Source organism: Pelophylax lessonae (genome assembly GCF_965119305.1).
Source record: "Pelophylax lessonae genome assembly, chromosome: 1".
Classification (NCBI taxonomy): Eukaryota; Metazoa; Chordata; class Amphibia; order Anura; family Ranidae; genus Pelophylax; species Pelophylax lessonae.
The window spans coordinates 601,646,654-601,663,363 of record NC_138768.1 but is presented as its reverse complement, the minus strand read 5'-3'; the positions used below and the strand labels follow the sequence as shown (position 1 = coordinate 601,663,363).

Sequence of the window (16,710 nt, the reverse complement as noted above, 5' to 3'; positions counted from 1 at the left end):
TTGTCCGGTAAGAGTCTAGGGAGCACGAGTGTGTCAGAGTGCCTTCTGTATTTCTGGGAACTTTTCTACCTGGCTGCATGACCTTTGGAGCGGTCATATTCATATATGCCCTTAACGTTTAACTTCTGGTAAGAGGCCAAGCTGGTGGTGGGACTTTGCACCTTCCAATCACAGTTCACCTTTCCCCAAGCTGGAAGTTTTTGTCACCATTTTTTGCACTTTATTTATGGACTTATAATATGAACGTTTATTGCACATTGGTGTATCACTAGTCACCTTCTGGACATTTTTTGTTTTACACGATTTGCATACGTTTTCATTTTTTTGCATTATTATTGCATTTTTGGTTTATTTGTTTACATCATTTTGTATGTTGCACATATGCACTAGGGCAGCGCACCTGATTTCTTTACCTATTCTACAACATACACTCTAAGGTAGCAGCACACCCTATATTGAATCAGCGCACTTTCCTACCCACCACTTCCGGGACCCCACGGACAGGAGACTGGAGTCTCTTGCCCGCCATACTTACTCGGTTACCGGTTCCATGCTAAAAGCTATTTTTGCTTCCCTTATGGCAGCTCAGGCTGTCGCGGATTGGACGCAGGTGCTCAGGCGCGTCCTGGTGGCTGATTCTGCCCCGCCGACAACATTGGCTATGGTGGATCAAATTCATCAGGGTGTCATGTAATTGTGTGATGCGGAATTAGATCTAAGTCCTTTGGCTGCACGTGTGCACAGCGTGGCGGTGTTGACACGCCGCTTGATTTGGCTGAAATGTTGGTCTGTGGACCAATCTTCTCGCAAAACTTTATCTAATCTGCCTTATACGGGATCTCGCCTTTTTGGCTACTCCATGGATACGCTGATTAAGGGGATCTCTGGGGGTAAGAGCACGCTCTTGCCCCAGTCTCACAAGACTAAGGGTGCTCAAGGTAAGAAGCATGCTTCGTTTAGGCCCTCTCAGGGGTCCTTTTGTGCCTTTCGGTCGCACTATAAGGGCAAGCCCTTCAATGGTCAAGGCTCCCAAAAGAAGCCGTGGACAGGTAAGCAGAAGTCCGGCCAGTCCGGGTCCGCTGCCCATAACAACGCGGCCTGAAGGGACGCCCTCACCCAGTTCTGGGGTGGGGGGACGTTTGCTCGGTTTTCTTCAACCCTGGCTGGCCCGCGTTCGGGACAGGTGGGTTCAGGAGATCGTTCGGTTCGGGTACAAGATCGAGTTCCTATCTCGGCCGGCGAGCAGGTTTTTTCCCTCAAATCTTCAACTGTCTCCGGAGCGTTTGCGGGATCTGCACCTGGCGGTGCGGGACCTGCGGGCTCAGGGAGTGGTGGTTCGGGTGCCTCATCGGGACAGATTTCGGGGGTTTTATTCAAATCTGTTCACTGTGCCCAGGAAGGCGGGCAAGGTACGTCCAATTCTGGACTTAAAAGCTCTGAACCGCTTTGTGCGGGTTCGCAAGTTCCGCATGGAATCTCTGCGCTCGGTGGTGGCTGCTCTAGTTCCAGGAGAATTCATGGCATCCATCGACTTGAAGGATGCGTACCTTCACATCCCCATTTTCGAGGGTCACCAGAGGTACCTTCGATTCGCCATTGCGGAGGATCATTACCAATTCGTGGCGTTACCCTTCGGTCTCGCTTCGGCTCCGCGGATGTTCACCAAGGTGCTTGCACCGGTTCTGGCCTTATTGAGAGCCCAGGGTATCTCAATCCTGGGATATCTGGACGACATTTTGGTTCAGTCTGCATCCAGTCAGGCTCTGGTGAGGGACCTGTCCGTCACGATGCAGACTCTGCAGGAGTTTGGTTGGACGATAAACGTCCCAAAATCGACGCTGTGCCCGTCGGTTCGTCTTCCCTACCTGGGAATGATCCTGGACTCTGTTCAGGCGAAGGTCTTCCTACCGGAAGACAAGCTCAGGACACTTCAGGACGAAGTCAGGTCCCTTCGGGACGTTCCGTGCTCATCCCTCCGGACGGGCATGAGGTGTCTAGGTTTGATGGTCTCGGCCTTCGAGGCGATTCCCTTTGCCCAGTTTTACACGAGAGGTCTCCAGGCGGAGATCCTGTCCAGGTGGGACGGGCGACCACAGTCTCTGGATCTTCAGATCTCGTTGACTCCTCGCACCAGAAGGGATCTTCTGTGGTGGCTGCAGTCCCCTGCGGTGTCGGGGGGCAAGTCTTTTCGTCCGCTTTCGTGGACGGTGATCACCACGGATGCCAGCCTGTCGGGCTGGGGTGGTGTTCTGGGCGTTCTGTCCGCCCAGGGTACTTGGTCGGAGGGGGGAGTCCTCCCTTCCGATCAACATTCTGGAATTGCGGGCGATAAATCTCTGCCTTTGACGTTGGACGGACAAGCTTCAGGGCCGTCCGGTTCGGGTGCAGACGGACAATGCCACGGCGGTGGCCTACATCAACCACCAAGGGGGCACCAGGAGTGCCCGAGCGGCTCGGGAGGTGGCCGATATTCGGTCCTGGGCCGAGACGCACGTTCCGGCGATCACGGCGGTTCACATTCCGGGGGTGGAGAACTGGCAAGCGGATTATCTGAGTCGCCAGTCTCTGGACCAGGGGGAATGGTCGCTCCACCCGGATGTCTTCCAGATGTTGTGCGCGAAGTGGGGTCTCCCAGATGTGGACCTGTTTGCGTCTCGTCTGAACAACAAGGTGGGAAGGTTTGTGGCAAGGATGCGCGATCCTCGGGCAGACGCGTTAGTGGCTCCGTGGCATCAGTATCGACTGATGTATGCGTTCCCACCAATTCAGTTGCTATCCCGGTTCCTTCGCAGGTTGTCTTCGGAACCGCTCACGGTGATTCTGGTGGCGCCAGACTGGCCCCCCCCGGTCTTGGTACGCAGACCTCGTGAATCTGGCGGTTGACGCTCCATGGCGTCTGCCTCTTCGAGAAGATCTTCTGTCTCAAGGACCGATATTCCATCCTGCTTTACAGTCGCTGGCTTTGACGGCCTGGCTGTTGAAACCGAGGTCCTGAAAGATAAGGGTCTCTCCCCGGAGGTCATTCATACTTTGATCAACGCTAGAAAGGCCTATTTGGGGAAGATTTACTACCGTACTCGGAAGGCCTATTTTGCCTGGTGTGAGTCCAGGGGGTTTTCCCCCCGCTCATACTCGGTGTCTAGGGTGTTGTCTTTCCTTCAAACGGGTGTGGACCAGCGTTTGGCATTGGCCACGATTAAGGGTCAAATTTCCGCGCTGGCCGTTCTTTTTCAACGCCCTGTGGCGTCTAATTCTCTGGTTGGCACCTTTGTTCAAGGGGTGCGACACCTGGTCCCTCCTCGGAGGGAGCCTTTGCCTCCATGGGACTTGAACCTTGTTCTGTCCGTGTTACAACATGCTCCCTTTGAAAAGATCAGGGAGATCTCATTACTTCTGTTGTCTAAGAAGGTCGCCTTTTTGGTGGCGATCACTTCGGCTCGCAGAGTGTCGGAGCTGGCAGCCTTGTCCTGCAGATCTCCGTATCTGGTGCTTCACTTGGATAAGGTGGTCTTGCGACCTAATCCTTCTTTTCTTCCGAAAAGGATCTCGGAATTTCACCTCAATGAGGACATTGTTTTGCCTTCACTTTGCGCGAAGCCTAAGCATCCGAAGGGGGTGGCCTTACATTCCTTGGATGTTGTTCGGGCGATCAGGGTTTACCTGTCAGCGACTGAATCTTTTCGCAAGACGGATTCTCTCTTTGTCCTTCCTGAGGGACCTCGGAAGGGCTTGGCGGCGTCGGCTTCTACCATCGCCAAATGGATCAGACAGACTATTGAGCAGGCATATGCTTTGAAGGGAAAAGTTCCCCCCATGCCTGTGAAGGCGCTCTCTACCAGATCTCTGAGTACGTCTTGGGCCTGTCATCATCGGGCTTCTGTGGCCCAGGTGTGTAAGGCGGCGACTTGGTCATCCGTTCACACCTTCTCAAAGTTCTACAAAGTAGATGTTCAGGCATCGGCGGATGCTTCCTTTTGGCCGCAAGGTTCTTAGTGCGGCAGTACCTTAGGGTCCCTTGTTTTTTTGGGCCCTTGACTGTTTGGGATGTTTTTTATCCCTAGGTTATTTGTTCTTCCTGGGTTGTTGCTCCTGTTGAGCAAAACTTTTTTTCATGCTGCCCAGCTGGTTTCCTTCCTTTTGGTAAGGTTCCTTTCTCTGATGTGGGTTCTGCTTTGCCTTAGGCGCGGCTGCGTTTCCCACCCCTCATGTATGCACTGCTTTGGGACGTCCCATAGTGACGAATATGGAGAGGCGGCGACTGTCGGAGGACGTAAGAGAAAACTGAATTTTTGTAAAATCTCTTACCTGTAAAATTCCTTTCTCTGAGTCCTCCGACAGTCGCCGCCCCCGCCCCTCTTTTGGGGTTTGTTTATGTACTCTACTGCTATTCTACTGAAACTGAGGTATGGATACAGGAAGCAGGAGGGTATTGCCTGAGGGGACCACCCCCTGGGGGTGGGATATGCTAAAAGCTTTAATATTGACATATTCTGTTGCCTAGCTACTCCTACGGAGCAAAGGTCAATTACCCCCATAGTGACGAATATGGAGAGGCGGCGACTGTCGGAGGACTCAGAGAAAGGAATTTTACAGGTAAGATTTTACAAAAATTCCGTTTTTTTATTTGTTCCTGCACTTAGTTAGTCGGACTTTGGAAGACTACAGCGTTTGCGGAGCTGGGAATCACACTGGTTATTATAGAGCCTTATGGAATCCCAGTCTGCCATCGAGCGTTAGCAGGTTCGTTTTACGCCCAGGCCTCGCAAACTACTATGTCCCTGACTTCAGGGTCGAGCCTGCGAAGTTGCTATCTTCACCAGAATGTCTCAACTGCGGTACGCCCGACCGAGTGTTGCTAGCGTCCCCTTCAGCTGACAGCACCCCCACTCTGGGAGGCTTCCTGTCACAGAACGGTACCCACATTTTCGCTGGACCGGTGAGTACCATGCTACCCCTCTGTCTCTGGCATTGTCTGTCGGGGTGTGTATGTGGGCCCTCTGTTTTATGGGGATGGCAGTTCGGTATGGGTTCTGTGATGTCCCCCTCATGTCTGTAGGTGCGGTCCCTGTGTGTCCCTTCCCGGTCCCTGCGGGGGCGCTGTGGCGGTTCCACCGCTGTATGGGGGGTTGCGGGGGTCTCCTATGTCCCTGAGGTGCTTGTGCAACTATTTGGGGAACAGTACATGGTGTGTGGGGGCCGCAATTGGCGCGAAACCGCATGGCCGCCATTTTAGGTGTGGGCAGGCTGTTTGGCCTCATAGTGAGGGCAGCAGCCATTTGCTACTATGCTTTTGGCGCCGATCGGGCGCCATCTTTAGTGTAGGCAAAATGTCCTTATGTAGACAGCGGCCATTTTCCCACAGCTTTTCCCATAGACTTGTATTGGCAACCATTTTTTTGTGACTCAGGGTTGTCTCTGCCTCTAGAGGCGTGAGGTCACTTCCTCTTTCTCCTCCTTCAGATCGTTCAGCAGCGTGGGGCAAGTATAGCACACTGTGGGGGGCTTTTCTTGTGTTTCCTGGCCTGCATTCCTGTTAGCATTCATTTATTGCAGTGTCCTCCATTTGCGGTGGGGATCGCGGAAATCGCCAATTTCAAGGGCCAGCGTCATTTAACCACTTGCCGACCGCCGCACGACTATCTACGTGGGCGGTCAGCCCCTCACAGGCAAAGTGACGTAGGTCTACGTCGCTCGCCTGTGAGGGTTTAGGGAGCGAGCGCGCGCCGCCGGAGGCGCGCTCCCGCTCCCGCGTGGTCACGGACCCCCCCGCGCGCGTGACCGGCGGACCCGATGTCCGCCGGCTACTCTGCGATCGGCGGGGGAGAGGGAGAAAGTCAGGCAGCTTGTGTAAACAAGCTGCCTGTCATTCTCCTCTCTGTATGAGAGCTGATCACATGGATCTACTATGTAGATCCATTGATCACTCTGCATACAGTTGAAGCCACAGCCAATCACAGTTAGAATCACGCCCCTAGGGACACACACAGCCCCTCCCTCTCAAATAAAGTTAACCCCTTCACTACCAGTGCATTTTTACAGTAACAGTGCATATGTATAGCACTGATTACTGTAGAAATGTCACTGGTAACCCCAAAAGTGTCAAAAATGTCAGTCAAGGGTCCGATCTGTCCGCCGCAATGTCGCAGTACCGCAAAAAAAATCGCAGATCGCCGCCATTACGCGTTAAAAAAAAAAACAACAAAAATGACAAAAATCTTTCCCTTTGTTAGTAAACGCAATAACTTTTGCGCAAACCAATCAAAATACGCTTTTTGCGATTTTTTTTACCAAACATAGGTAGCATAAAACAAATTGGCCGAAAATATTAAAAAATTTTGATTTTTACATTTTTTTTTGGGGGAATTTCATATAAAAAAAAGGGAAAAATATTGCTATTTTTGCAAAATTTACGCTCTTTTTTTGTTTATAGCGCGTGATCAAAAAATCGCACAGGTGATCAAATACCACCAAAAGAAAGCTCTGTTTGTGGGAAAAAAAGGACGCCAAATTAGTTTCGGTACAGCGTCGCACGACCGCGCAATTGTCCGTTAAAGTCACGCAGTGCCGAATCGCAAAATGCCCTCTGGTCGTTTAGCAGCCAAATCCTCCGGGGCTTAAGTGGTTAAATTGAGATTGCTATTATGAAGTCCCAGGATAGCAAATTCCCCCCAGATCTGGTGGAGGGTTCAGGTACTCCTGAATCCTCTGCTATAGTCTCACTTACTGCTGCACTTGCGACTTTAGCGTCAAAAGTGGATTTGTTGATGTCTGACCGGGCTTCTAAGAAAAGGCCTATGCCCCCTCAGTCTTCTGATTCAGAGCCAGACCCTGAGGGGTCTCAGTCGGATGGGGAAGAGGAGGATTCCTCCTCAGGATCAGCACCGGACCGCACTGCGGTGTCCGCACTTATTAACTCTGTTAAAGAAACTTTAAATTTGGATGATGAGCCCCACCTGTCGGGTAAGCGGTCTTCCTTTGGGACCCGCAAAGCCCAAAAATCGGGTCAGGTTTTTCTTTGTCCCGAAGAGTTTCATGACACCGTGAATGAACAATGGCGCCATTTAAAACGTAATTTTGTGGTGCCAAAGAGATTTCAGTACCGTTATCCCTTTGTGCATCCGGTGGATTCTCGCTGGACTATGGCTCCTAAGGTGGACCACACTGTGTCCAGGTTAAACAAGGCCACTTTAATGCCCGCAAAGGATTCTCCGGTGTTTAAAGACCCGGCGAATAGGCGGGTGGAAACTCTTTCCCGCCACATCTATCTGGTAGCGGGTTCCTTGCTGAAACCCGTGTTTGCTTCGGTAATGGTCTCTCAGGCTGTTGTGGAGTGGGCCAAGGTGCTTAAGCGCACTCTGATTGTTGACTCCGCCTCTCCTGCTGCTCTGGAGATGGTGGGTCAAATGGGTCAGGCTGTTTTATACCTGTGTGACGCGGCCTTGGATGAGGCCCCGTTAGTCTCACGACTTTCAGCTGTCGCAGTTGCGATTCGTTGCATCGTTTGGTTAAAAAGCTGGTCGGCCGACCAGTCTTCCAAGAAGCACTCTGTTGCCCCAGGTGTCCAGGGGAAAATCATTCCGCGGCAAGCGGGGTCCCTCCTCTAAACCTAACCAGGGGTCCTTTCGTGCCTTCAAGGCACAAGACAAAGATAAGTCCTTCAAGGCCTCTAGTGGCCTAGAAGAAGCCTTGGGCGGGCAAGTCAAAAGCCGCCCACACTGGCACAGCGGCTCAGTCTGCCTCGGCCTGAAGGGGAGCCCTCACCCGTTTCAGGGGTGGGGGGACGTCTGCGCTGTTTTCCCGAACCATGGCTGGCCAAGATTCAGGACAGGTGGGTTCAAGAACTCATTCGGTCAGGGTACAAGATCGAGTTTCGATCTCGCCCAGCAGACAGATTCTTTCCCTGAAATCTTCATTTAACCCCCGATCGTTTCTGGGATCTCAATCGGACGGTTCAGGATCTCCTCACCCAAGGGGTGGTTGTCCTGGTTCCACAGCGGGACAGGTTTCGGGGTTTTTACTCAAATCTGTTCACAGTGCCCAGAAAGGAGGGCAAGGTGCGTCTGATTCTGGACTTGAAGTTTCTAAACCGCTTTGTGCGGGTTCAGAAGTTCCGAATGGAGTCCCTCAGGTCGGTGGTGGCATCCCTGAGTCCAGGGGATTTCCTGGCCTCCATCGACCTCAAGGATGCGTATCTACACATCCCTATTTACGAGGGTCATCAGAGGTACCTCTGATTCGCAATAGCGGAGGAGCACTATCAGTTTGTGGCGTTGCCTTTCGGCTCCAAGGGTTTTTAGCAAAGTTTTGGCTCCTGTTCTAGCCTTGTTGCGGGTACAGGGGATTGCCATTATCGGTTACCTGGACGATCTCCTATTAAGGTTGAGCTCCAGTGCCACTCTGTTGCGTGATCTGTCGATCACGGTTCAGACGCTCCAGGAGTTCAGGTGGACCATCAATTTTCAGAAGTCGACTTTGTCCCCTTCTGTTCGCCTCCCTTACCTGGGGAAGATTCTGGACTCCGCCCAGGCGAAGGTCTTTCTCTCGGAGGACAAGCTCCGGCTCCCGCAGGACGAGGTCAGGTCCCTCAGGGACGAGTTCTCCTCACTTCGGACCTGCATGCGGTCCCTGGGCTTGATGGTGTTGGCTTTCGAGGCGATCCCATTTGCACAGTTTCACACGAGATCTCTTCAAGCGGAGATTCTGCACATTAGCGGGCCTGCAGGTGCATTCAGAGGTGAGAAATGACAACCTGCCCTTGAGTGGGGTGTTTTTTTACGTCCATATGCATAAAGACCTCGTTTGCCGCTATACAGTAGATGAAGTGTAGTGTTGCCTTTTCCGTTCTCAGACATTTATATATTTGAATCTTGGTAGCTATACATACATATAGTTGTAGTTTTCCTTGTTTATATAACATGAAGTCTGGTCTTGACATAAAGAACCTATACACTTTGTTTCATGCGGTGGTGTGTTTTTTAAATGGTCACGTTTGCAGCACTGTCTGTTGTGCACATTCTAGATTGTAAAGACATTCCATGTTCATGTAAGTTTTTTTGATTAAATCCTTAGATTTATAGGTAAATGTGAAAAAAACTTTTCAACACTTTATTGAAACCAATCACTTTCCTCCAGTCACCACTATATTTCATTCAATAATCCCACCTTTTTTTTTTTTTTCTTTAAGCATCCAGCGAAACTGCATGTACATTCATTTTGTGCAATACAGTACACAAAATAAAATTTTCTTTTTTTTTTTCCACACTGCTTTCTTTTGGTGGTATTTGATCACCACTGGATTTATTTTTTATTATATAAACAAACAAATTAACATTTTGAAAACAATATTTCTCTTTCGTTCATTGACGGACACAGCTCCTTATTTTCTTGACCATTGGGTTATACTGCCCCCTACAGGAGTAGGACACTAGGCAGGAAAAAGCTTGACTATGCCTATGGGGCAGTTCTAGGGGGTATACTCCCCCAGCTATAGGCAGGTTTTTCTGCCTAGTCAGGAGTAAGGACCTAGTTCCTTGCTGGAATCTCTGGTCCTGGCAATTTTTTTCATTTAAAATTTAATTTTTTTCTATCTTTGTTCATGTGAGAATCTACATTCAACTGCTGGACCTGGGCGATGGACTGGATAATCTAGATCCATAGGGTCCCCCCAGTCTGTCCAGCAATGCGTGCAGGCCTTTAGCTCAGCGCTAGGTTGGCCGCCATATAGCCCCACTGGACAGGGGCTGGCCTGCGAGTAAAACGTCTCGTGAAGTCGCATACGGCCTAGCCTTTGCATGAGTCGCTGCATTCCTCCTGGCCAACATCCCCGCCTTTCTGATGGAGAGGTGTTCTGTTCTTAGCAGTCCACTTATGTTTTCTGGGTGAGCTTAGTATATAGCGCCCTCCCCTGCCTCATCAGATCCTGAATCTGATTTGGCCGCCGAAGATGCGAGTCACCCTACTGGTTCTGCGTCTGTGCACCCTGAGTGCTCAGATAGTGAGGATGATTCCTCTGCTCCTCTAGCCGTGCATGAAAATGCGCTGGTGGATGCACTAAATGTGTCAGTGCGTGAAACTTTAAAACTGGAGGATGTGGCTGATGCTGCGTCAGAGGTGCTGGTCCCTTTTGGCACCCACAGGCCCTCCAAAGCGGCGAGGGTGTTCCCCCTTTTCCGCTTACTTTGGCAACGTTGTCACATAACAGTGGGGTTGTCCAAAACGCACTCTTGTGGTCGCGAAGCGCTTTGCTATGCGGTATCCTTTTGAGGATTCCCTGCCTAAAACGTGGACAGTCCCACCTGTAGTGGACTTAACGGTTTCCAGGTTAAATGAAGCTACCTTAATTCCGGTTGATGAGTCCTTGGCCTTTAAAGATCTGGTTGATAGGAGGGCGAAGGCTCTAGCTCCCGTATGTTCACTGTGGCTGGTTCGGCACTTAGGCCGGTATTTACTATTGCCTTGGTGACCAAGTGGGCTAAACTTCTACGCCAGGACCTGGAGGGGAAAAAACTTCCCTCAGCCTCTGCAGAGCTGGCTGGTCAGTTGGTCAAGGGGCTATGGTTTGTCTGTGATACCTCTTTGGATGCGGCTCCTTTGATTTCTAGTCTAGGCTGTCTGTATCAGCATTGGTCCTTCGGCGTATTGTCTGGCTGAAATGCTGGTCTGCGGAGAAGAGGTTGAGGGCTTGATCTGGCGCCCTGTCCTTATCAGTGAGTGGACAGGGAGTGTGGGGCAGCTTGTCGGAACAGCCTCCGTTCCATTTACATCCCCACAAAGATGGAAACTGTTTTTTTTATTTTATTTTTTCCATTAAAATAAATTTTTTATTATTTTTTATTTTCTTCCTGTGATGCCACACAGCCAAAGGCCCCTTTTAACAGGGGCTGTCTGGTCAGGTCCACCTGTCAGTTTTTCAGGCCGACCTGATCGGACCCTCCAGTCTACTCTATGGAGTGGCAGATGTCCGCTGACAACCGCCGCCATCCAATCCTTTCGGCCAAAAACAGACGGATGGTGGTCCTACTTTCCATCCGTCTAGACGGATCGCAAATGATGGCATCAGATTGAAATGGACGGGCAGTCCATTTCCATCTGACTGCCCCATATAGCAGGACTGTGTCCATGTTCGCTCTGCATAGCGAAGCAGACAAGACCTGTCATCCACCTGCTCAGCGGGGATTAGCAGAGAAATCCCCGCTGAGCAAGCGGATTCCGCTTAGCATAGGTGCACTTGTGAAAGGGGCCTAAGGTGGCATGAGTTACTGGATCTCCTATCGCCTCCAACTTGCTGCACTGTTGCCAGGGCAACATTAACTGGTTCATTAAAAACTGGCCGCCATTCGTCCCATGTTTTTTCAAGCAAATCTTTCAAACCCTGGGCTATAAGATCGAGTTTGTCTTATCCTCCGGAAAGGTTCTTCCCTTTCAACCTTCACTTGTCCCCAGATCGCTTGCGGGGTCTCTTTGGTGCAGTGCAAGACTTGTTACTTCAAGGGGCGATTGTCCCGTTTGCGACTTTGGAACGTTTCAGGGGTTTTACTCAACCCTCTTTACAGTTCCCAGGAAGGAAGGCAAGGTACGTCCAATTTTGGATCTCAAGGCGCTAAACTGCTTTGTGCGGGTGCAGAAGTTCTGAATGGAGTTCATTCGCACGGTAATGACGCCCCTACCTCTGGGATTTTTCTCCCTTCTATCGAACATCATGGATGATTCCAATATGTGCTGGTCCCAAACACTTCCTCCACTATGCTGTGGGCGAGGAGCAATATCAGTTTGTGGCGTTACCCTTTGGTCTCACCTCCGCTCCTCAAGGTCTTTGCAAACGTGTTGGCCCCGATGCTGGCATTGTTGCGTCGGCAGCTGGTCGCGGTACTGGGGTACCTGTATGATCTTCTTCCGCGAGCATAGTCTCCGATTGCTCTGATGGACAACTTACTCTGAGGGAGTTTGGTTGGATTCTGAACCTTCAGAAGTCTGCTCTGGTTCCGTCCACAAAACTTGACTATCTGGGTCTGACTCTGGACTCGGCCTCAGCCAGAGTGTTTCTTCTTCGGGAAAAACTCCAGAAATTGCAGGAACCCCTCCCGACTTGCATGTGGGTGCTCGGAAAGGAAAGGAAATTGCCTATCATTCCCTGGATGTGGTTCAGGCAAATCTCGCAGCTAGTCTTTTAGGAAGTCAGACTCACTATTTGTGCTCACGGATGGACCTCGGAACGGGTTGCCCGCTTCTGCTGCGACCATTTTGAGATGGCTCAGACAGTGATTTAGGCCTATTCAATTAGGGGTCAGGTTCCTCCTTTCCCTGTTAAGGCGCACTCTACTCGGGCGCTTAGTGCCTCCTGGGCCTTCCGTCATCAGGCATCAGTGATGCAGGTTTGCAAGGCGGCCACCTGGTCGTCTGTGCACACTTTCACAATGTTTTATAAAGTGGATGTGTTGGCATCTGCGGATGCTTCTCTTGGCCTCAAGGTTTTGCAGGCTGCGGTTTAGAGGACCTGGTCCTCTTTGACAGTGTATTGTTTTTTTTTTTTTCAGGTGAGCTCCAGTTGTTCTTGGTTGAGCTCCATGGTATCTGGTTGGCTACGGTTTAGCCTTGTGAATTTTTTCTTGCTGTTCCCACCCCTCATGTTTGACTTTGCTTTGGGACGTCCCAATTGTCAAGAAAATGAGGAGCTGTGTCTGTCAATGAACGAAAGAGAAAATTGGATTTTTGACTTACCGTAAAATCAATTTCTCTGATGTTCGGTGGCGGACATGGCACCCACCCCTCTGGAATTGGCTTTCTTCTGACACTGTAACAAAACTGAGTGCCTATAGCTGAGAGTGGGAGCATACCCCCTGGGACTGCCCCATAGGCGTAGTCAAGCTTTTTCCTGCCTAGTGTCCTACTCCTGTAGGGGACAGTATAATCTAATGGTCAAGAAGATAAGGCGCTGTGTCCGTCGAATTTCAGAGAAAAGGATTTTACGGTAAGTTCTTACAAAAATCCAATTTTTTTCTACTTTGTCATAAAACATAAACCATAAAATCACATTTCTTCATAAATTCAGGCCAAAATGTATTCTGCTACATCTTTGATTAAAAAAACACTCCAAATAAGTGTATATTCTGATGTATTGATGGCCTATCATTTCTTGAGGCCCAAAAATGCCAGGATAGCACAAATTCCTCACAAAACAACCCATTTTTGGAGAGTAGACCGCGTGAGGCATTTAGTAGGAGGTATAGTGTGCTTTTTGAGTTTCTATTTTGTCAAATTTTTTTTACGAAGATTAAAAAATTTGACAAACTGCATTTTTTTTTTCTCATTTTTTTTACATCCTGTCATTAGGGTAATTCAGTATTACCTTAGTGGAGGGGTGATCAGGGATTTTTTTTTTGTTTGTTTGTTTATTGTAAAAATGAAGATCATTGTAACAGCAAAGTTAACTTTGATGAATGACTACAGATAATCACATGGTACAGGGTGCTGTGATTGGTCCAAGTATCCTGTGATAGCTGTGGGCCAATCAATGCACAGGCTGTACAGGTACATCATTGTGCCTGCACATGCCAACCTGCTGATGACCTGATGTACAGGTACGTGATTGTGCCTGCATGTGCCAACTGCCGTAGTATATGTTTTGTGGCGGGTTGGTAAATGGATAAATACAATGGGCAGGGTAAGAATAGGTTCATTCATAACAAACCTAATCAATTGGAAAAATACCACCTTATGGTCACTAGATTGACCTGATAATCTTGGGAAAGAAATACATGGTATTAAGCAAAGAAAATACAATGTAACCGTTCTTGAAAACACTCAATGGCATAGGCAAAAAAAAGATATGTATTAGCAATGGTTACATTTATCTGCTAATTCCTTCCAGCATTCTCTAGAATTGCTACATTCTAGCTCTCCTTACCAATATGTATTTATTTTCTATGAATCCTCCCTTTCATCTAGTGGCCATCATGTGGTAACCAATGAACATTTGATTTTGCCCCATTCTCACACTAGCAGGTTAGTTTGCACAGAACAAATGTATATGCAGTTTTGCTGGACAAATATTTATGCACATCCCCATACTACTTGCACACCATACTCCTCTCCTTCTGGGAATGTCTAATTACTGTCTGTGCTGCCCTAATCCTTCTGCTCCTCCACTCACCCCCTTCATAATCTTTTATGTAGCTTTGGAAAGGGTATGAAGGGCAACTACAGAGCATTGGTTCCCAACTTCAGTCATAAGTATCCTCAACAGGTCCTGTTTTCATGGTTTCCTTCATCACCTTGCACAGGTTTTTAAAATGCTGTCAACTGCTCTTTTATCTAACAAATTCCTAAACAAGATCTGTTGGGGGTATTTTAGTACTGAGGTTGAGAACCACAGTTCTAGTGTGTCACTTGGTTAGCAGATGGCTTACTCTGGGGGCACTCGACCATATTGGAGTAGCTGAGCGTGGCGGTAGGGGACTGCAGAAGAGGATTGAAGCTGCTTTGTGGAAAACCATTGCACAGAGCAGGTAACTATAACATGTTTGTTATTTAAAAAAAAAAATGTGATCCTTTACAATACCTTTACATTACTTTGGATGCTTGCTTGCAGCTCTTATTGGATTACATGTATGTGGTCTCTTTACACTTGACTGCTTCCATCCTCTAAACTGGGTTTCTTTCTCGGGTAGGATTCCATGAAAGCCTAGGGTTTTACAGCGCCTCAATGAAGAGCTCAGGTCCTCGTCCTGCTATTTACAATCCTTGGTAGAAGTGACCAATAAAATCCAGGAAGTCTGGCTCACATTGAGCCAGGAAATAATGACTCTTTAATTCAAAATGTCAGTTGCTAGTGTGGCTGGAGGTGAAATCTGCACTTACTGGTCTTTAGATAATCTTTAAACTGCCAAGAACATTTTCAGTTTTCCCATCCTTTACTTAGCCCATGTTATCGGCCAAAAAAAAACTCTTCCTGTGTAGGGCAGTATGTGGCATTTTGTTTACTGTTTATAATATCCTTTAATTCCCACTTCACGATCATTTTTTCCCTGGACTATGGGAGCTGTGCATCAACTTGAGTATTGCATTGAGCTGCTATAAGACCCAAAATACATTTTCTCACTTTATCTCTTTTTTCCAGATGCAGATTCAGATCTAAACAGTGGAATTACTACTGAAACAAATGAAGTTAACAACTGGTGGGATCGAGTAGACAAAAACAAGAATAGCAATGAATGTAAAACGTCCTAAGTGACTTTGCACAATGGTTATTGCAAATAGCATCCTAACACAGTGGTCACTACAGTATTGTCTGCACAAAAATTAGATATGCTTTTTGAAATTCTAGAAAGTGTTCATAACTACTGGAATTCAAAGTGCTCACATTATTATTTTTTTTTTCTTTTTAAAGTAAACACACCGTCATGGTTGGGGATTGATTGATTAGAAAATGTTTTTGAGTTTTATTAGTGAAATTTTGTAATGAACATGTCACATTCCTTTAATTGTGTTTTATATGTATGTTTATTGTACTTTGCCTGTTCTGGTATACTTGTGATCCCTGTCTTAATAAAGTGCAATATGTCTTACTTTTTCTACTTTCAGATTTTGTTTGCCTTAGTATAATTTAAGAGTACCTGTAATATACCAGTAAAACCTATTGTGTGAGGGAAGGTTAGGATGATCAAAACTGTGCTTGGTTTTGCCACAATGAAAGCTTTCGCATATTTTGGAAGGTTTTATCTCCATGGCAGCCTTCTAGTAATTCTTACTTGTACAGTACAGGACCCAGGATCTTGAATTTTTATTATTGGGTTATATGCAGCTACCATCAGGTGATTGAACACTGGCAAAAATGTTCGCAGGACCATCACCCCTTCCTCTCCCAGCTAGACTCAATTTTTTTTTTCCTAGTATCCTTTGGTGATGGACCTCTTTAATTTCACAGAAAAGCTTAACTTCTTCCTATGGAAGTTTTTTCCCTCAACCCTCAATCTCTCTGAGGATTTTATTACTAGATGATTCTCCTATCAAGATTTCCTGCTGCACCATAGCTATTGCAGCTCCTACTTCAGCTGACTCCTCTGCAGAGTCTTGGACTGTACCTGGACTTCATCAGATGGAAAAAGCAAGACTGACTTGCAACTTTGCTGAATAGCACTGGATCCTGCTATAGGAGCTCCCCTTGGTATATTAAAAAAGAATAGCGCACACATGCAAAAGAAATGACCATCAAATATGGGGACAATCCATAAATAAAAATGGGGATTTAGTCCCACCATATGGCCATATCGTGCTCAAGCCCACCACTACGTCAAAGTACCCCATTATCAGTGGGTCCTACACTATCCATAAAAAGGGGGTGAATCCAGCCTCTCTAACCCTTGGAGACAACACTCCTTGCTGGGAGAGATGTGCTAATGCACTACAAGGGACTCCTCCTATATCAACTTTATAGTGGACACTGATAGAGTACAGGTGTGTGTGGGGGGTGGGGTGCTCAACCTCAGAAGTCTGGTCAGACCGAATACATAATAAACAAGCAAAAAATTGGGGGAGCAAACCCTGAACATGTATATCTAAAGCCGGTGCAGCTATGAACCAAGCGACATGTATATTAAAAAAGAATAGCGCACACATGCAAAAGAAATGACTATCAAATATGGAGACAATCCATAAATAAAAATGGGGATTTAGTCCCATCATATGGCCATATCATGCTCAAGCCCACCACTG

General features: G+C 48.0%; 1 protein-coding gene across 1 annotated transcript in view; it reads left to right on the top strand.

Moving 5' to 3' along the window:
• The window catches only part of CENPE (centromere protein E), a 328,099-nt gene extending 312,536 nt beyond the window's left edge, over positions 1 to 15,563 (top strand). The window contains exon 57 of the mRNA XM_082248665.1: positions 15,116 to 15,563. Coding sequence (XP_082104791.1) covers positions 15,116 to 15,225 — 110 coding nt within the window. The 3' untranslated portion in view covers positions 15,226 to 15,563. The remainder of the gene's footprint in view (positions 1 to 15,115) is intronic.
• The last annotated feature ends 1,147 nt before the right edge of the window (positions 15,564 to 16,710 follow it).